A 22,128-nucleotide genomic window follows, 5' to 3' on the forward strand; every position below is an offset into this window, starting at 1 on the left:
CTATGGAAACCATTCTACATATTCCCTTAGAGTCATTCATTCACCTGAGGTCTACTGCAAGAGTTGACAACTGACTCTATGATTTAAAAGTCATTTTAAAAGTCACTAACCTCCTTTCATTCTGAGTTATTGTGCCATTTTCCAGCTTTTTAACTGTGGTCGCCAGCACTTTATTTGCGTCATTGGCGAAGTCTAAGTCTCGGACCTCAGACAGCGGGACAGACACAATGGCAAAAGCTTCTTTATCTTCTTTTGTTTGGCAAGTTCCGATCTGCAATGTGTTTTTCCACTGAGATTAGTTGTTTTACTAAATAACTATGCAATATTCTTCAACTACTAACACATCTTAGTACTGTTTAAGAGATACAAAACAGGAGTAGAGAATCCAAACACAATAATTGCTACACGCATCGTCCACTATGAAAGGCCGTAGGGACACAGATTTCCCGTGCCCATTTCCTGCCTTGTTTTCAAAGCCCGCCTAGAAATGTATCCCTTTCACACACGTTCTTTGCTTCAGTTTCAACAGAGGAGAGGAAATGCCCTCCTAGAATCTTCTTCCCTTTCTATATGCTACTCCCACTCTTTTGGTATCTCTGCTACATCTTCCTGAATCACAGCCCGGCTGCAGTCTAGCCTCTAAGTTCAGCTACCTAAAGCAAGCGGTACGCACGAGTGCCTGATGAAATTAATTGCAATAATCTCTAATACTGGTGAAGCTCAACTGTAAGAACATGTCAGTCACCGCCTAATCCTATTCACACAACATCTGGCTGAAAAGTAAACCACTCTCGGCAACATTTACCTTCAACATAACAGGCCTCTCTTCATCTGTGTCTATGGGGATGCTAGTGCTGGTTACCCACGTGTTTGTACATAAATGTCTTAACCGAACGTACGAATTCCTAAAAGAAAAATAGTATTAAAAACACAGATTATAAAAAATTAGCACACTTACATATCAACATATTTACCAGTTTCATACATGATATGAATATAAATATATTTTTAGACTTAGTAACTGACTCAAGTGTAGATCAGTCTAGTTTAAAGGGAATATCTGAACTATAGGCTACTTCAAAGCATGCAGTATTATTACATAAACCAGTGGTTCTCAAAATCTGGTCCCTGGACCAGCAACATCAGCATCACCTAAGAACTAGTTAGAAATGCAAATTCTGAGGCTTCATCCCAGTCCACTGACTCAGAAGCTCTGAGGGTGAGATCCAACAGGATTTTACCAGCCTTTCCAGGCAATTCTGATGCATACTAGAGTAAGAAGCACTGACTGTGTAACCATCTGAGTTAAAACTGCTGTCTGATTGTAGTCCCTTTTGTGGTTTAATCATCTGCACGTAAAAGTACATAGTGCAGTCGATCCTCATTAATCGCAGATTCCATGCCTGTGAATCTGCCTACTCACAAAAATGTATCCGTAACCCCAAGATCAATACTTGGGTCACTCTGGAAGTCATTCTCAGACATACACGGAGTGGCAAAAAATCTGATTCCCTGCCACTCACATTCCCAGTGAGGCTGAACAACACGATGCTCTTCCTTCTCGTTTCTGCTCTCATACTGTCAACAAGTGTCTTTCTGTGGTCTGTTTGGCGCCATGTTTTTCACTATCTGTTGTTAGTGAATTCATTGTTTAAAACAGTCCTAAGCACAGTGCTGAAGTGCTGTCTTGTGTTCCTATACAGCAAGACTGTGATGTGCATTTCGGAGAAAATAACTCATATAAGAGATGCTTCATTCAGGCATGAGTTATAGTGATGATGGCTGTGAATTCAATGCTAATGAAACAATATATATTAAATAAGGTGTCTTTAAACAAAAACACATATCAAATAAGGTTGAGTATTGATTGATTGACAAAAATATTGTGCCCAGAGGCTTGCAGGAACCTAACTCTGCATTTCCCTCAGAAGCAATGGGTCAGTATTTGCTAATTCATGTTCCAGAAATAATAAGAATCAACTATATGTGAACTGAGAGAGAGTGCATAAGAAAGGACAGCTAGAGCTTCACCCAGCTCAAATATTATCATTTTTGGTGAATCTATTATCATTATTTCTTTAACAAAATGGATAAAGTATCTATTAAAAGAAAACCACTGAGGTAAGTTCTCTGCCTTCAAGTTGCTGAAAGTTCAGTAGGAAAGATAAGATAAATAAATCATATAACATGAGGCAGAAAGCATTAAGGCCAATAAGAGAAAATCAAATAAAACGCCAAGGACTTCAGGTAAAGAGATTCATTCTCAAACATCATGATTCTTTTCATTCATAAAAGTAGATAAAATAGAGACTGAGTTAATGCACTGAATAAAATGTCTTACAAGCAATTTTTGTTAGCAGTAGCTAGAGAATGGGTAACTGACCATTTTGGTGAATGCAGTGGTAGTCCCACACCTGGTCCCTCTCGTGGTGTTTCTAAAAGAGACCCCCGCAAAGATCCACCTTGTGGACTCTCAGGTAAAATAAAAGAACATATTCTAGAGGAAATAATACCCACAGGACTAAAAAAAATGCCGCCAGAAAGTATAGAGTCTGCTCTTCCAGGGGAAAGCACTGTGAAACACGGTATGTTTGTAATAAATGTTCTGTTGCCCTGCACAGAGGTGCCTGCTATACCGCTATCACACTTGGAACGAAATATTAGAATGCTTTAGCAAGACGTGAACAAAGTTTCAAATAAATTAAGTGCAAAAAAAGAAATAGAGATTGTTTCAAAAATCTAAAACAGCAAAGGTCCAATCCTTGTCCAAATAATCAGCAAAGGTCCAATCGTGAAATACCTCTGTATTACCACTTATCTTCTGCATGGAATTATACAGGAGATGTCACTTGGACTCAGTTATCCTCCTCATTGTATTGATATTTTAAGCATCTGGAAAGTGAGGCCATAGCTTATTCAGCTCTGTGTCGTTCCCCCTATTCTTACTCCTGGACCTTCTATAGCTGCTTATGGAGTCAACCTAGATGGCTGGGTTCCAAGCTAAAGAGACTACATTTGAGCATAATAACCTGCAATTTCTAAGAATTTTGGAAATGAGTAACTCTTTAGGACCCACACCACATAAATCCATTGTTAAAATCTTGATATAATCGGAATGTCTAAAAGATGAAGGCACGGTAGCATAGCGGTTAAGAGTACAGATTTTGAGCTCACAGAATCCAGGATCAAATTCCACTTCATGAGCCTGACAAGGATCAATCGACCTAATCACACTGAGCCAGTGGTTCCCCAACTTGGCTACATGTTAGAATCACCTGGAAAGCTTTTACAACCCTATTATTGCCTAAGCTGCACCGCACACCATTTAAATCAGGACGTCTGGGAGTAAGAGGAGGCATCAGTACTTTTTAAAGATCCCCAGATATTCCAACGCGCACCAAAGACTGGGAACCACTGCTCCAAGCCCTTGATACTTAAAAGTCTAGTCCACAAACCAGGAGGATCAGCACTATCTGAGGGTCTGTTAGCAATGCAGACTTCAGACCCCACCAAGCAGATCAGAATCTGAGCTGCCATCAGATCCCCAGGGGGTTCAGTACACATTAAAGTGTGAGAAGCACTGATTACAGAGTGTAAAGTTTGAGAAGTATTTGACCCCGCATTGGAATCACCTGGGTACTGATTTTTAAAAATAAAGCCTGCATCCTGCCCCCAAGACTCTGATTTCACTGGTCTTGGTGTGGCCAGAGCATGGAGAGGGCGCAATGCTGCCCAGGTGATTCCAGTTTAGAGCCAACTTGAAAAGCACTGCTCTAAGTCCTTAGTTCCTGATCTGTAAGAGTTGCTGCCAGCATTAAATAAGACATTTATAAAGAAGCTGACACAGTGCTTAGCACACAGCCAGTGCTCCAGAGTTATAATAGTAGTCATTATTAAGTGTTCATTAGTGTTAGCTTTACAACAATTAATGACAAATGAATCTATGTTAATACAAAATTCTGTTCGATACTGAGAAGGGCTTCAGCAGTTCTGAAACAGGAATAGATGAAACCTTCCATATAAAGTGAGGCTCAGGGGCTTGTCTTGGGTCTAGTCACATTAGAGTAAGATCTTTCTATCATTTCCCTAAGCAAACTTTCTTGGTTAGAGTTCAAGAAGGACTCTATTCTTGCTGAGTTAAAATCGAAAATGCATAGTCAGAGTAAGGATTTATTAAGATGCAATACTCAGAAGAGAAGGTCAAAGACCTGCATCAGGCCAAACCTTCAGAGGGTATTTCTTTACAGGCTTCTGTTGGTACAAGAGAGTGAGAGATGGCTCATATAAGGCCAAGATTCAGGCTACATTTCTCCCATCCAAGTAAAAACCAGGTCCGACTCTGCTTAGCTTCCAAGATCAGACAAGACTGGGCACATTCAGGGTGGTATGGCCGTAGACTGAGCTACATTTCTCATGAATGAGAACAGCCAGGAAACAGCCAAGGAAGTCCAAGGAGCAGTGTTTCTTGGCAGTGTTAGTACAGCAACTTTTTACCTGCCCTGAAAGTAACCTACACAATAATGTCTGCATTTTGAGCAGGTACCTTCAGCCTAACCACTGCCATCTGCCCAAGGCTGAGACAATCATGCTGTACCAAGGACAATTTAGAACCATTTCACTAGACCTGAATATATGGGCAAAACCCCTCTATGCATCTAGAGATCACATCAGAGTGCTATTGCTGGAAAGTAGACAGCTCTAGGCAAAACAAAAAAATCTTAATTAAAATAATCAAATCGAAGTGAAAGAATGTAAAATACTCTCTTACCTTAAGTTCTGACTCCCTCATTAACAATCTCCTTTCCCCTGCCTCACTGGGGGCCAACTGGTCTCTTAGCTGGTCCTTCAGCACACCTAGTAAATCTCAAGATTCTTCCACTTTGTGTTCCTGCTGCTTGAAACACTTCTCCCATATGGAGAGGATCTGACCCTTCAAATCATTCAGATCTTTTCTCGAATGTCCTAAATCAAGAGGTCTCATAATAGAACTCCCCATACTCTTCAATTTTTCTTCAAAGCGTTCTTATTACCTGACCTTATATTTTATGTTTATTTGTTTATTGCCTCCCACTCCCATCTGAATTTAAGTTCATAACCAGTTTGCTCATGGTTTTCTTCCCAATGCCAAGGGCAATGCCTGGAATGGAATTGATGTTCAATGAAGGTTTGTTGACGGAAGGACTTCCCCGGTAGTCCAGTGCTTAAGAATCCACCTTCCAATGCAGGGGACGCGGGTTTGATCCCTGGTCAGGGAACTAAGATCCCACATGCGGTGAGGCAACTAAGCCCACATGCCACAACTACTGAGCCCACGCTCTGCAGCCCCTGCCACAACTAGAGAGAAGCCCGCATGCCACAAGGAGCAGCCCGCGCACTCTGGAGCCCGCACCACAACTAGAGAGAAGCCCGTGGGCCGCAACAAGGAGCCCTGTGCACCACAACAAGGAGCCCGTGCACCACAACAAGGAGCCCGTGCACCACAACAAAAGATCCCACATGCCACAGCAAAGATCCGGAGTGCTGCAGCTAAGAACCAACACAGCCAAATAAATAAAATAATTCTTTTTAAAAAGATTTGTTGACTGAATGACTAAATAAATGAACAAGTGGATGATGAGTGAATGAAATTTTTAATTTGACATAATAAAAATAAATGCCATGACTATTAATGGAAATGCTTCTAGATCATTTTTTATTTTAGTAACCACAGGCCATATAAGTAATAAGAATAAATGATTCTTATGAATTTTTCAGAATTTCTTTTCTCCTGCACATCTGAATTATTTTTAAGAATAAAACAAACTATGTTAATCTACTCACAAAAGAGGAATGATTTTTTTTAACTCTTGTTCTTCACTTATGCTTGCTCTCTTTATATCACAAAAATTATACTAAGATTATGATTTTTATTCCTTACCTGCCAGTAAAATTATTCAGAGAAACACTATTGTTTAACCATATTTTTTTTTACCTTGGGACCAGGCAGTCCGCTCTCTGAAGAGTTGTGGCATCCAGTTCAAAAAGGGATGCAATGTCATTTCCATGTGGGACTGAGACCAAAGTGTACATGATCTTCTCCTCTGCCTGGCGTTTCTTCTTTGCAGTTGGAAGATCTCCATCTCTCTGTTGAGGAAGTACAAGGCTTTTTACTTTTATATGTTTCTTACTAAACTCTCCAATTAATTGGAAGATAAGTTTTAAATTTGCATTTATTTCTTCATTGGATTATAGTGATGTCCAGTTCACATCATCCAGAAAGAGCAGATCGGGCCTGAGAGCCTTTCAGGTAATTATTATTAACAGTGATAAGTCCCACATTCCAGAGGGGTGATTTGACCTGGGCAAATTATCAAGGCACTACCAGTCACAATAGTTTTGATCCCTTCCCTGGTATTAAACCTATTATCACAGTAGTAATTTTGACCATTCCACATTTAAAACAAACACAGAGAAGAAGTAGTGTGTTGAATCATCTAGAGTTCATAAATTAAAGAGTAAGCATGGAAGTGTTTCAGAGTTCCTGCCTAACTCCCAAAAATCATTGGGATATTAACTTGGAGGGAGGGGGAATCAACAGCAACATTCCCATTCAGTTCATCAGCTCATTCCATTAGATCCCAGAACATAGTATAATGGCATATAAAGTGAAATCAAATGGAATAGAAGCCTTCAGATGATGTGAAACTCAGTCAATATTTCTAGCACACTCCTACCATTTGAAGCAAAAAACAACACAAGACTGATGATTATGTATTTTCACTCGAACTTCCCCAAGTTCCAGCGTCCCATGGAAGAATCTGATGTATAAGAAAACCAAAACGTGATACAGCAAATGTAATATAAGCTTGGTAGTAAAGTACATAAATATAATTACTTATATATAATTATTAAATCAAATGAAATTTGAAAATGAGAGAGAAAAACTGTCATTGTACCATCACAGGTAGTTGAAAGAAAATAGGTGGGAAGGGATGCTCAAAGGCAAATGAAAGCCATCTGTATCCAAAGACAAGCATTTCTTTAAAGGCTGCCATGACAATGAAATCCTACATCCGCTCATTCCAAAACATTCACTTGAAGCTCCATCCCAAGACTGTGAAAGTCATTTTCCTTGGATCAGTAAACCCTTGCAGTTTCATGCTGGTGTCTTCTGTAAATGGTGCACAAACGGGTAGCACCAGTTAACTGTGAATGGGCAGAGGAACTGCCAGTGTTCTTAAGAAGGAACAGGATTGCTATCTGCTAAATCTCACGTAGGCTAGGAGTATCTGGTAGCTCTTGTCATCTCTGATTTATATGTTTTCTGCAGAGATCTAAGTTCAGACTTATATGAAGACAGGGGTCTGGAAAACTCTCCCCAGGTGGTTTAACCCCCATAACAGTTGTTTCTTACCAGCAAATGTGAACTGTGTTCATTCATCAGAAAAAGGTATTCTTAACTTACTATACACTAGAAGTGAGTATAGGGAAATAGGAGAGAAGGAAACGCAAAAGCAGTAAGCAAACCCCACTTCTGAATTGATACAAAAGTTCTCACAATAGCAAACCCGTTCCCTTGACTGTTCTCACTAATCTTACCACAAAAATTTAAGAGAGAGGAAGATGAGATTATTTCCTTTAAATAAAGACATGAGTGCAGTTACCTACAGGAGATGAAGGATGAGGGAAGGAGCAAAGGAAAGAGGATGGAGAGGGGGAAGGACCAGAGTAGAAAAAAGGGGGAGTGAAGAAGAGGGAGAGAGGAAGGAGGGAGAGGAGGTGGAGAGGAGGGAATAAAAGGGAAAAAGGAGGGGGGAAGAGGAAGGCAAGGGGAGTAGTGGGTGCTATAGTGAATGCTCAACCCCATATTCAACTAGTCACGCCTCAGTCCAAATTAACCAAAGCCAGCGGCCTGGTCTGCAGCCCTTAAGCACTGAATTAGTCACTCCTCAAAGAGTAGGCATGAACTCATGGTTAAGAACCTCCTTCCCTGGTGGCGCAGTGGTTAAGAATCCGCCTGCCAATGCAGGGGACACGGGTTCGAGCCCTGGTCCGGGAAGATCCCACATGCCACGGAGCAACTAAGCCTGTGCGCCACAACTACTGAGCCTGTGCTCTAGAGCCCGCGAGCCACAACTACTGAGCCCGCGTGCCACAACTACTGAAGCCCGCACGCCCAGAGCCCATGCTCCACAACATGAGAAGCCACCGCAATGAGAAGCCCGCCCACCACAACGAAGAGTAGCCCCCGCTCGCCACAACTGGAGAAAGCCCGTGTGCAGCAACGAAGACCCAATGCGGCCAAAAATAAATAAATAAAATAAATAAATTTATTTTTTTAAAAAAAAGAACCTTCTTTAGGTCTTCTGAAAAAATTCTCATGGGTCAGGAGACCCATTTCACAGTGATTCACAGTGATCTGCGTTGAGGGCATGGAAGTCTGTGAACTAAAGACAACAGTCTTTGAAGGGCCAAAACACCATCACATCCTGAGAGAGGAAAACCTAAATGTCTTTAAATAACCCAATAAGAGTAGTCTGGCCAGACAAATAAGTCAGGAAAGAAGGCTGCCTGGGTAACATAACAGCTTAGGCTCATGGAATATCAAGCTTGGGAGGGATCTTTATAGATCATCTGTGAGCTAAAAAGACTTCTTCCAAATAAATCTCTGGCAGCAGCTAGTCTAGTGAAATACTATAACTTGTAATTTACTCCTTTGGGTCTTGAAAACATTAGTCTTTAATTATTCCCTACTGAAGTTTAGACAGCCTTTCTACAGTTTTGTTTATTTCCTATATTTCAACTCTCACAGTGGGTTGGGAGAAAGAGTCTAAAGAAAGAGAAATAGCTGGAACGAGAAAGTAGGAATGAGGGAGGGAGAAAGAAAGGGAAATGAGCGTGAACACTAGAAGAAAAATAGCAGTGTACAAGAAAAATATGACACCAAAGGCAATTTCCATGAAAGAAATCATTGATAAACTGGTTTTCATGAAAATGGGTTTCTTCTGCTCTGTGAAAGACACTCTCAAAAGAATGAGAAGACGAACCACAGACTTGGAGAAAACGGTTCCAAAAGACATATTTGATAAAGAACTGGTGTCCAAAATATACAAAGAACTCTTAAAATTCAATAATAATAAAACAAATAATCCAATTTTTAAATGGGCAAAAGACCTGAACAGACACCTCACCAAAGATGACATACAGGTGGTAAATATATACATGAAAAGATGCTCAACATCAAATGTCATTAGGGAATAGCAAATTCTCTAATGAGATATCACTCAAAACAATGAGATACCATATACACCTAGTAGAATGGCCAAAATCCAGAACACTGACAACACCAAATGCTGACGAGGATGTGGAGCAACATGAACTCTCGTTCATTGCTGGCGGGAATGCAAAATGGTACAGCCACTGTGGAAGACAGTTCAGTGGTTTTACACAAAACACATTCCATACCATGTGATTCAGCAATCGTGCTCCTTGTCATTTACCCAAGTGAACTGAAAAGCTATGTCCACACAAAAACTTGCACCGCAGCTTTATTCATAACTACCAAAACTTAGAAGCAACCAAGCAATCTTTCAGTAGGTGAGTAGGTAAATAAACTGTGGGACATCCAAGCAATGGAATGCTATTCAGCACTAAAAATAAATGAGCCATCAAGTTATGAAAAGACACAAAGAAACCTTAAATGCATCTTGAAAGAAGCCAATGTGAAAAAGCTACACACTGTGTGATTCCAAATATGATATTTGGAAAAAGCAAAATTATGGACACAATAAAAATATACTGTGAATATACTGCCAGGGATTGGGGGAGGGAGGGATGAATAGGAAAAGCACAGAGGAGTTTAAAGGCAGTGTGACTATTCTGTATGATCCTATAATGGTGGATACATATCATTATACTTTTGTCAAACTGATAGAATGTACAACACTGAGAGAGAACCCTAATGTAAACTATGAACTTTGGGTGATAATGATGTGTCAAGGCAGGTTTACCAGTGTAACAAATGTACCCCTCTGGTGAGGAATGTTGATAGTAGGATGTACTTGTGTGCTGGCAGGGGTATGTGGGAACCCTCTGTACCTTCCATTGGATTTTGCTGTGCATCTAAAACGCTCTTTAAAAAGTGTCTATTAAAAAAAAATAGTCTGAGAGAAAATATTTGTAAATTATATATCTGATAAGGGACTTGTATCCAGAATATATAAAGAACACTTACAACTGAATAGCTGTAAAGACAAATAACCCAATTAAAAATTGAGAAGGGACTTTGCTGGTGGTGCAGTGGTTAAGAATCTGCCTGCCAATGAAGGGGACACGGGTTCGATCCCTGGTCCGGGAAGATCCCACATGCCACGGAGCAACTAATCCTATGCGCCACCACTCCTGAGCCTGTGCTCTAGAGCCCAAGAACCACAACTACACAGCCTGCGTGCCACAACTACAGAGACTGCGAGCCACAACTACTGAAGCCCGTGCACCTACAGCCCGTGCTCCGCAACAAGAGAACCCACCGCAATGAGAAGCCCGTGCACCACAACTAAGAGTAGCCCCCACTCACCGCAACTAGAGAAAGCCCACGCACAGCAACAAAGACCCAACACAGCCAAAAATAAACAAATAAAAATTGAGGAAAGGATGTGATGACATTTCTCCATAGAAGACATACAAATGGCCAAGAAGCACATGCAGAGGTGCTCAATATCATTACTAATTAGGAAAATGTACTAGGATGGTTATAGTCAAAGACACAGACAATAACAAGCGTTAAGATGTGGAGAAATTGTAACACTCATATATTGCTAGAGGAACACAAAATGGTATAGCCACTTAGGAAGAGTTGGGCAGTTCCTCAAAATGTTAAACATATAACCAGCAATTCTAATTCTAGGTATCTACCCGAGAGAAATGAAAGTATATGACCCCACAGAAACTTGCTCTGAATGTTCATAGCAGCTTTACTTATAAAAGCCAGAAAGCAGAAATAACCATCATCCGAATGATGGATAAACAAAATGTGGTACATGCACCAAATGGAATATTATTTGGCCACGAAAGGAATGAAGTACAGATACACGGTACAACCTGCATGCACCTCAAAAACATTATGCTAAGTGAAAGAAGCCATGAAAGAAAGGCCATATATTGCATGATTCCACCTATGAAATGTCCAGAAAAGGCAAATTCATAGAGACAGTAGATCCAGGTTGCCAGGGGCTGCTAGTGGATACAGGCTTTCTTTCGGGGGTGGTAAAAATGTTCTAAAGTTAGATAGTGGTTATGGTTTTACAACTCTGTGAACATACTAAAAACCACTGATCTATAATTCTAAACATGAGAATTCTTATGGTATGTAAACTATATCTCAATAAAGCTACTGAAGGAAGGGAGGAAAGAAAAGAAGAGAAAAGAGAGGGGGGAGGGAGGAAAGATGGGAGAGACGGGGAGATAGAGGGGGAGGGAGGGAAGGAACAAACGAATGAACAAACTAACTAAAACAATGAAAAAAAAGTGTGCTGTTGCGTTGATCTCTGCCATGCAGCTCAACATGAAAATCCAGGTGTTACACTAAGATATGGATAGCAAAGGAGCAGTTTTCCATGAAGGCTCTGAAATGTAATGGTGACACAGGAATCACACTTCTGCCTGACCCCAAACAACTGAGTCAAGAAGGTCTTAAGAAGATCTACACAATCTTCTTACATAGGGCCCAGTAGAATACCACGTGCAGCTATGAACTCCTTCCCTATGGTAAAAATGGTGGTGACGTCTGAAATTGAAGATCATAATCACTATGATGAGGAAGAAGGCAGAGAAAGAGGAAGGGAGAGATTTAAGAAGAGGAAGTGCTAATTCTAAGAGAAAGAAAAGGAAGTTTGCTGTTTATTACATCTTAACATGAAAACGTGGGGGGAAATAGACGAGGAGAGTTACAGTCACAAAGAAATATTATGAAAGAGCTCTTTTCTGGATTTGGCAATGCTACTGCAGCCAAAAGAAAGAACCACCAACATAATGAGTGTTATTAATACATGTGAGGGAAGATTGCCTCAGAATGTAAGAATGCAGAAATAATGGACGAGATCAGTCAGTTGTAGAAAAAAACTCAAAGGATTTTTGTGAATATGTAGGCACAGGGATTCGAGCACAAGTGGTTTAAATGGAGTATTAGAAAGGCACAATTAAAATATGATTTTAGCTAAGGAAAATAAAATCTAATCAATTACGTTGAACCATATTTGAAGAAAGGCTTTATTAACAGAAGATAAGCATGTAACCTAAACAAACGGAGAGTCAATGAACAAGAATTTGACAGTTTCTCTCACCGCAGGCTAGGGTAGATGAAACAAATTAGTATTCCAGTTTTCCTGGAGGAATTCCATATCCCTGAAAGGCATGTGTGTCATCTAATTTCCTGAGCTCTCCACGCCAATCTTCTAATCATAATTTAGGTTTTGATATAGATTTTCCTTCAGGGAAAATGCACTAACTGACCCAAGGATTTAGATCTACTTAGCAACAGACAGTTGGCACTGTGGTTTATACATCAGTCATTTGTGAATTCATTAGTGGAATCAATCCTCCTGTATGCACTGTCCTTTTCCCCCTTTTGAAAGGCTAATAAAATGAATTTTCTAGACTTATAAAAGGCGAGCAGATTCAGGTTCCAAGAGATTGCCCTCCTACCCCATCCCCCTTGGTAATATCTCCCCATGGGATCCTGATAAGAGTAGTCAAAAGACCTCTCTATTTTGACACTCTTACAGTGGAAAATAAAAATCTTTTCCATAGAGAAACCTCACTTATTAGGGCTAGCTAAAAGAGGTCACTCTAAGTTACTCATACTATTTAAGACCTGTGGTTTAATTTTAATTACCTAGGATAAGTGGAATGTACCCCCAAAAAATTTGCTTAGGTCTTTGAGGAAAAAAGCTTTAATGAATAGATAAGTTCCATTTATAAATAGCATAACAATCGTTTATGTGTGAATAAGAGCTTCTAACACATTTAGAAGTTTTTTAAAACAGTGCTATAGTCTTAAGCATTCTGCTATTAATCTCTTGTACTCTGTTAATTTGCTTAACAAGCTGTCATAGCAGTTTGACAGTAAACTTCAAGCCAGCCCCTTGGAATTTTTTAAATAATAAAATATGAATAATGACTTATAAGCATACAGTTTTTAAATAAATGGATCAAGCTTCAATATCAAGAAAATTCATATTATATTTCTACAATATGAAGGCAGTTCTGTTCAAAATTGTGTGCTTGTGGCTTTTGTTTACGAACCCACATCTCTTTTTAAGTAAGAAAAAAGACCCCAAAACACTAGTTCTCGGCAGAGAATTACAGAAGCACACTGCCCTCCCTCTTTGCATCATGAAAAGACATTAAGGTACAACAGAGCTTAAACAGGTGTGAAATTTAACAGCATCTCAGTCTCCAAAACACTCTCAATTTAGGGAATGAAGGGCTGCAGAATGTTAACCTAGGCTGCTGGGCTTTTAGAAAACTAGCATTTTCACTTGGAAGGAAAGGCACACAGCCTCGCAGATTATACAAATTGAAAATCCTGTATGAGAAGCCAGAGGATGCTAATGGCTCGCCAGCTTCTCTAGCTCCTGGGGGCCCGCCCGCAGCGCACAGCAGGGAGCCTCCTGTTACACCTTCTCTGTTGCCTCATTTGTGAGTCATCGCATTTTCAGCAGAGACATCACGTAGCAGTTTTGCTGTGAAGAGCCAGAGACATTCGGTAAGAAACAATGTCTGCGTTTTCAGGGCCGATTCAGACCTGTGGCCACGGCAGCATAACTTTGTGTAGGCATCTGTGTTTTGGTCCAGACCCTCTGGGGCTCTCACTGCAGACTTTATGGAACAGACACAACCCTGCCATTTAAAGCTGCAAACCCTTCTTCTCTTGCCACGGTTCCTTGACAATCGGGTGCTCTCAAACTAATTCCCAATATGACCCTTTTTTCTTTCTTTTCCTTATCATCTTACTGCTGATGAATACATAGTAAAACACAAAGAAACTCGCGGGTCTTCTTTCAGGATCTGGTACCCTCCCCCCAAAGAAAAATTCTACAGAAGAGAATTTTCAAGTCTATTTCGGCAAAGTTTCATGCTTCCTAGAACATTTCTGTTTAATGTATGTTTTTGCACAAAGACGGATGGTTCTCAAAGGGAGAGAGTTTGGCTCCCCAGAGACGTCTGGCAATTTCCAGAAACACTTTTAGTTGCCACAACTTGGGCGGGGGATGGGGGATGGAGAACAGGGAGACCACTCCTGGTCTCTAGTGAGTAGAGTCCAGAGATACTGCTACACATCCTACAATGCGGAGAACAGCCCGACCACAACCAAGAATGATCTGGCCCGAATATCAATATATCAGTATTGCTGAGGCCGAAGATCCCCAGCACAGACAAAAGACATTCCCTGGAAGAATCAGATCACATTCCACATAAATAAGGTAATGTTAAAATGGGTGGTGTTATTCCAGAAAAGTCTCCTTCAAAGAGCCATTTGAAAAGATGCCAGTTTGCACGGAGAAAAAACTAACGACTTTCAGGTTCCCAGCTGGGCTTGATGCAGTTCCAATATTTACAGGGTCCCTGTGGATGCTGTACATTTGTAAGATTGGAAATAATAGACTTCTTTGTAGAATAAATACAGCTATTTGGGTCTTAATGGGAGTTCTGACACACTCCGCCTCATTTCAGCAGTATTATCCATCAACCTCTGAAACTTCAAAAATGGAAGGCAACATGTGATAAAGGTTTCTAAATTACAGGAAAAATATTAACTGGATATTAAATAGACAACATAGGGAAAATGAGGAAAGAAAATAATTAGCATGGTCACAGGGAACTCAGTGTTACTGGAACCCAGATCTGAGGTGAGATAGCATTGTTTTGGGAAACTGATTTCATTTTTCACAGGCTACACTCTAAACGCTCCTCTATTTTCTTTTTTAGACAGAAACATCATCATTGCTAGATGGTAAATGGTGTCTAAAATGAGAAGCCATATTGTTAGCTTTACTGTTCCATATTCTCAGTTTTATTTACTTTCAAGCTAGGGGTTTTAGAGAGAAGGAAATCGGATGTCTCCAGTTGGCTGTGTCTCTGAGATGACAGATGAGATCCAGTCATAAAATTCTACAGCAAAAGCAAACCCACCTATGTTGTATGCAATTAAAGTATTGCTAGTAACACTGCTTAAACAGAAGAGTCCTCTTTCTCACCTTTAGAGGAGGATAAAGAAACTGTACTTCAGAATACAAAGGAAAAATATTTAGCAAGTCTAATCAAAAGCTTGATTAACACAAAGAGTAAACTTCACCATGGATCTATTACTTATTTATATGCTCTGCGCTGCTCCATAACCCTTCATTCACTCTATTCTCCCACTCAGCTCTGCCCAGAATGATCGGTAGCATCTCCAAAGGGTATGTAGCCAAAAGGAGATGAGCCAGAGATTTAATTCAATTGCACAATTTGAAGCTTTGATATGATGACCTTTGAATAGAAACAACTTACATTTTTAGCCTACTAACATCTTTTACTCAGAGAGTTTCCCATTTGTCTGCTGGCATTTTATCCCCATGGCATGCAGGTGAGAGATGTAGGGCAAACATCCTCATCCTATCAGACAGGTGAAGAAAATGAGTCTCAGGAAAGCTATCTGACTTGTCCAAGGCTACACAAGTTCATGGTGGTGCTACAGTAGAGCTCCGCTGTCTCGACAGCACGCTCAAGAAGTCACATAGAATATCACAGAAATGAACCTTGACAAAGAGAAAAGCAGTCCCCGACATCCGACAGCTGGGCTGGTGGATGAGCCAGGCCTTGGTGTTGCTAGGAGCTGGCCTGACACTCAAGCTGGGCCATGGTGTTCTCCTGGTGAATATGGACAATTTCACAAAACAGCAACACCAGACAAGGTCACTTCATGACTGGAATGGATCAAGACAAAACAACACCACTCCCTGACCATATCTGAACACCGACAGACTGTGAACGTTGTTCAAGCCACAAAAAATGACAATCCTGCTCCTGTCCTCTAGCGAATATGAGCGACTGCTGCTTCTTTAGCAATTACAGACCTAGCCTGCCCTACCCACAGGTAAAATGTATTAAGATACCTCCTCTTCCTAACAGCATTCCCATCCACAGCAAAGCCCCACTTCTTTAAATCTTCCCCAAAATCAATTGCACAAGCCCAATTCCTATAAGACGTTTTTTCTAACACCTTCTTACTCAGAAGCAGCACGGTTCCCCATAGTGTGCGTGCAGTGAGTTATAAACGCCACTTGTATGGGTATTTTCCTGGTGGTCTCTGGCCGGAAACCATTGAGACCATCGACAAGCTTATAGGAAGAACCAAAGAAACTATGATTCACACTTTGCTTTTTAAACATGGCTACTGATAGCATTTTCCTAAATCATAGGAAGGTAAGGACCCAACAGTCCTGCTGCAGCTATTTGAAAACCAGGGGGAGAAAAGCCCACACAGACACATAAAATTGAATCATAAATAAAAGATCCAATGGATCTAACAAACCTACTTCTATATTTAAAGACATTTTGACACAAATTAAAGTTTTCACTGGGTCAGTGACCTGATACTTCGCTTATTTCTATTGTAAACATGATAATCGTATGGAGAGAGGAGTCAAACAGGGTTGACTCAGGTCCAGAAATTCTTATTTGATCCATCTGCCCCATATCCTCCTAAAACGTAAATCTGTGCGCCAATGTAAAACAGTAGTCATTTTAATGAAACATTCCAACAGTTTCTATCAAAGAGCAGAATTTGGGGTGATGCAGTAATAATACCTACCCATTCCAAAAGGGATGGCAAAATTCCTAACAAAACTGTATTACAGACTGTGTCTATTTTATATCAAAATATCTGGCTAAATTGCTTTTAAAGAAATCCAGCCCTGCTGAGAGTCACACACAGAAAATGCAGTAGACACCATGGAGCAGTGGACAGTAGCTGCAGGAGCAATCAAAAATATTGATATAACAACAATAATAAAAATGATTGATAATAGGAAACACCAAAAAAAAAAAAATCCAGTGCATCATCCAGGCTTTATTTGGATCACATCAAAATATCCTGAATTTCTGAATTTTTTAATAAGTTTCAGGTGTACAGCATTAACAATTCGACATCTTATATACTACAAAGTGGTCACCACCACAAGTCTAGTTGCCATCCATCACCATACAGTTTCACCCATAACCCACCCCATCCCCACTGGTAACTCCCTTCCTCTATGAATTTTTTAATTGAATTAAATCATGTTGTCATTGTTAAGTCATATTCTTTCCAAATTATGATGAGATGAGCAGGATAAATAATAATAAGTATTTATAATGAAAACTGGCTTTAAAATAAGATTGCGAATTTTTTTTTGAGTAGCACACTGTAGATTATTAGTAATTAGAATTATCTAGTTACTGAACAATTTCTCCCCATAAATAGAAACCAAATTATTTTGAATTGAAAAGGATTGTTCTGTTGTCCTATTTTAATATTATGCCACAATTCCATTCCTCCTTCCTAATTTCTATGAACTTCTGAAAACTAAACCTAGACCCACCATACCTCCCAAATCCAGTTGCCTTCAGCGATCTATCATAAGTGGCCTCCAAGTTGCTGGAAATCTCCCTAAACACCCACTTCTGGTCATCTTCTTATAATCTAAGCCAAATCATCATTTACTTTTTATCTTCAATCCACAGCCTCTACTTGGAGAATCTCTCTCGGAGCCCTAGTCTTCAAATTTTCTACTAACTTTTCAATTTGTTCATATAAAATATAAATAATATGCTTGTATTTGACGGGGAAAAAAGCAATTCTACTCACCACATTTTTTCCTTCATTTTGGGCATCTCGATAATCAGGGTTAAGCTAAAAACAAAAAACAAAGCTAGTTTTGAATTGCTATTAAAAGCACATTAACAAGACCAGTGATCTTTAATTCCAGTACACTATTGTACACTTAACTACATTTAACATAAAAGGAGGCTAAGAAAGAAACGGTTAGGAAATACCTTCAAACCCTAGTTGCAGGAGACAAGAGGTAAAATGCCAAATTTATGGCCTTTGTTTGTATCAAACTGTTGACATTTTTGAACAAGTGAGAGCTGACAGTCTCACCACCTCTTAAGAAGCATTCAAGAGAGTTCATTTTGCCCACCACAGAATCTGCTATTGACCAATAATGCAGACACCGATTTCTAAAAGTAGACCAAAGGAAAGTTTTAACAATGATTCAAGATCATGCTCCACGTGCTATACACACAAGAAAGGAAAGTCAAGCAAAAGAGGATCTATATATCCGCTATGTCAGCTAATGCATGAGGACTATTTAAACTAACAAACAAGAACACATGTCTCAAACAGATGGAGAGATAGAGAACAGTACGGAGGTTCCTTAAAAAACTAAAAATAGAACTACCATACGACCCTGCAATCCCACTACTGGGCATATACCCTGAGAAAACCATAATTCAAAAAGAGTCATGTACCACAATGCTCATTGCAGCTCTACATACAATAGCAGGACATGGAAGCCACCTAAGTGTCCATCGACAGATGAATGGATAAAGAAGATGTGGCACATATATACAATGGAATATTACTCAGACATAAAAAGAAACGAAATTGAGTTATTTGTAGTGAGGTGGATGGACCTAGAGTCTCTCATACAGAGTGAAGTAAGTCAGAAAGAAAAACAAATATCATACGCTAACATACATATATGGAATCTAAAAAAAAAAAAGGTTCTGAAGAACCTAGGGGCAGGACAGGAATAAAGACGCAGACACAGAGAATGGACTTGAGGACATGGGGAGGGGCAAGGGTAAGCTGGGACGAAGTGAGAGAGTAGCATTGACATACATACACTACCAAATGTAAAACAGATAGTTAGCGGGAAGCAGCCACACAGCACAGGGAGATCAGCTCGGTGCTTTGTGACCACCTAGAGGGGTGGGATAGGGAGGGTGGGAGAGAGGGAGACGCAAGAGGGAGGGAATAAGGGGATATATGTATACCTATAGCTGATTCACTTTGTTGTACAGCAGAAACTAACACACCAATATAAAGCAATTCTACTCCAATAAAGATGTTAAAAAAAAAAAAAGAACACATGTCTCTGGGTTGGACTGTGGAGTTCAGGGGTCATTCCAATGAGAAAGCATGAGCTCTGCACATGCTGCCTGTTGGCCCACATATTTCCAGCTGCTTAGCATCCGTAACTCCTGACTCCCACCTGACTACACAGTTTCAAAAAGATGTCCTCGCTGATCATTTGTAAAGCATATGGTTTAGAAGGTGTTTTCTCAAAATAACAAGTTGTCCAATTGAATGTAATCCTATGAATGTGAATCGGTTGGTGTATCCAATACGCAACCCCAGGTAATTAAAGTCACCATTTAAGATGTAAGGCTGGGAGTCTTTCTCAGAATTACGCTTGGCTAGTAGCTCTGAGGAATGCCCCTCCCAACTTATCACTAAATATTAATGACGGTACTGAAAATGATCAAAAACAAAGCAAAACACTCTCCATCTCATTGAAGACTAAGGTTGAAAACCATCTGAACCCCCAATCATCAATGAATTGACAGTAATTATAAAGCCGACGGTGCTGGGGGAGAGGCAACAACTCCCCAGTTGTCATCTCATGGCAAACCTCAACCTGACTTCAAGCTAGTGGCCGGGTGAATACAGTTCAGAAGATACTTGGTGCGGTTCCACTATGTGCCCCCAACCCAGAGACCCCGAGTATTCACCAACCAAAGACCTATACAGAAGTGCTTCTCCATCACTGAGAAGCTGCTGTGAGATGGAGCAGAAAATTGTTTCCCCCATCCTCCCACCCACTTTCCACTACCTCTGTCTGTCTTCTCATGACCAAAGAGATACAGCAAAGCTCAGAAAGCAAATGGGCAGAAAGCGGAGGGAGCAGATGATGGCAGAGGGCTTTCTAAGAAGCGCTGTCTGAAGAAAGGGCAAGAAGAGAAAGAACTGTAGCTGCTGTGGGCTGGAATGACACTGTGCGATAAAGGAAAAATAGCAGAGGGCCGGGGAGAGAAGCAACCTCAAGAGAGTCCAGGGACGCAGACTTGACACCTGCTGGAACTGGGAAGTACATCAGGACCCTGCAGGCTGCCCTGCAGCTGAAGATTTAGCAAGAGGACTGAGAAAAAAAGAAATGGAACAAAAAGACCGTCCACTCAACCGTTCTGCTTCTGCATGGAGCTCACTCATCTGAGGACAATAAGGGAGGAAAGCAGGAAAAAACAACATGGGACTGGTTAAAAAGTATGTTAAAATGGGGGGGGAATTCTTTCTCAGAGTCTTTCTGAATATTATCTAGGGTATGATACAAAATAAATTTTCAGGAAATGGTTTGGCATATTAAAGAAAGTGCAAGTAAACACTGCCTCCATAGGAAGGCAGCAGAAGATGAACAGAAAAATATAATATAAAAATAATCAGATAAATAATAAAATAATATAAGAAATAATCACAATATAAAAAGAAGTTAAATTAAGGAGGATCTCAATAACAATGAGAACATAAATACAAAATTAAAGTCCATGTCAGCAGCAGGAACAAGCATAGTTGACATTACTGGAAATGAGTGATGCAAAGGATAAACATGGAACAGCTATCTTTCACCATAGAGGAAAGGTGTAAAGAAATGAAAATTAGGAAAAAGGAAATAGTCACGGAGGACCAGAGAATGAGGTATCAACTAATGAGCAACCAGGATACTAGAAGGAACAGAAAATCAGTGGAATACAAGCAATAATCAAAGATTATGGAAAATAAAGCTCTCCTCAGCTAAAGAAAGAACTCTGTATGCAGAGGTAACCCTATTCCAGGAAAATCAACTCAAACAGGCACATTCATTTGAGGATGATGGGAAAGGTGGGGGGAACAATGGTAGGGACACAAAATAGGGCCAGAAATTAGGCTTAGACAAAAATGCATATCATGTAACAGGAGAACGGACGAACAAAATATGGCGTATTCAAACAACGGAGTACTACTCAGCAATAAAATGATGGGCTGCCGATGTACACAACAAGGATAGATCTCAGAAATATATACCATGGAATATTAGTCAGCCATAAAAAGGAGGAAATCCTGCCATTTGCAACAACATGGATCGACCTTGACGGCATCATGTTAAGTGAAATAAGTCAGCCAGAGATGGGCACATACTGTGTGATCTCAGTTATATGTGGAACCTAAAACAAACAAACAGACAGAAAACGAACTTATAGAAACAGAGATCAGATTTGTGGTTACCAGAGGCAGGGGTGGGAGTGGAAGAGATCGGGGAAGGGGGTCAAAAGGCACAAACTTCCAGTTATAAGAAAATAAGTCCTGGTCATGTGATGGCGCATGGTGACTACATTTAATAATACTGAATTGCATATCTGAAAGTTGCTAAGAGAGTAGATCTTAAAAGTTCTCATCACAAGAAAAAAATTTCATAACTATGTGTGGTGATGGATGTTATCAAGCGTCACTGTGGTAATCATGTCAATGTAGATCTATGTCATATATATATATCTCAAGTCATTATGTTGCACACCTGAAACTAATGCAATGTTGTATGTCAATTACATCTCGATTTTAAAGTGAAAGAAGCCAGACATGGTATGACTCCATTTATAGGAAATCTAAGGACAGACAAAACTAAACTGTGGTTAAACAAACAGTTAAACAAATCAGAAAGTGAGTGGGAGAGGAGTGGCTGGAAGGCAGAACCAAGTCCAAGAGCCACTGGACAGCAGTCTTTCAATTTTCAGAGCAGACAGACAACGGGGGTGGGGGAGGGATGATAAAACAGGAATCCAGTTACAAGTTGCTTGTTGGTGCTAGGCCAGCAATTGGGGAGATCTGAGGCTGAATTTTATTTTTCTATGGAGATGCATACCTCAGGCTCCTTAAATTCCCTTGAATTATGAATAAACGAATGAGTCCCAAAACAGTATTATTCCTGCTTTTGGAATCCAACAGTGAAAGGTAGAAAGTGAAAAGACAGTGACTTAACTGGCCTCCTGTCTACTGATTAATCAAACTCAAAAAGACACACTTTTACT

The 22,128-nt window shown here is 40.1% G+C and overlaps 1 protein-coding gene across 3 annotated transcripts in view; it reads right to left on the minus strand.

Moving 5' to 3' along the window:
- Window positions 1-22,128, minus strand: part of ITPR2 (inositol 1,4,5-trisphosphate receptor type 2) — a 523,758-nt gene that overhangs the window by 375,004 nt on the left and 126,626 nt on the right. For 2 of the 3 annotated variants that reach the window (XR_004483814.2, XM_004270904.3), the window contains exons 10-13: window positions 17,870-17,914; window positions 5,972-6,123; window positions 806-905; window positions 111-271 (exon numbers count right to left, since the gene is read on the minus strand). Coding sequence is in view for 2 of the 3 variants with exons in the window: in XM_004270904.3 (XP_004270952.1) it covers window positions 111-271; window positions 806-905; window positions 5,972-6,123; window positions 17,870-17,914 (458 nt within the window). In the remaining variant the exon portion in view is untranslated. The remainder of the gene's footprint in view (window positions 1-110; window positions 272-805; window positions 906-5,971; window positions 6,124-17,869; window positions 17,915-22,128) is intronic. The other variant, XM_033430221.2, reaches the window with a different exon arrangement.

This window comes from Orcinus orca, chromosome 11 (genome assembly GCF_937001465.1).
Source record: "Orcinus orca chromosome 11, mOrcOrc1.1, whole genome shotgun sequence".
Classification (NCBI taxonomy): Eukaryota; Metazoa; Chordata; class Mammalia; order Artiodactyla; family Delphinidae; genus Orcinus; species Orcinus orca.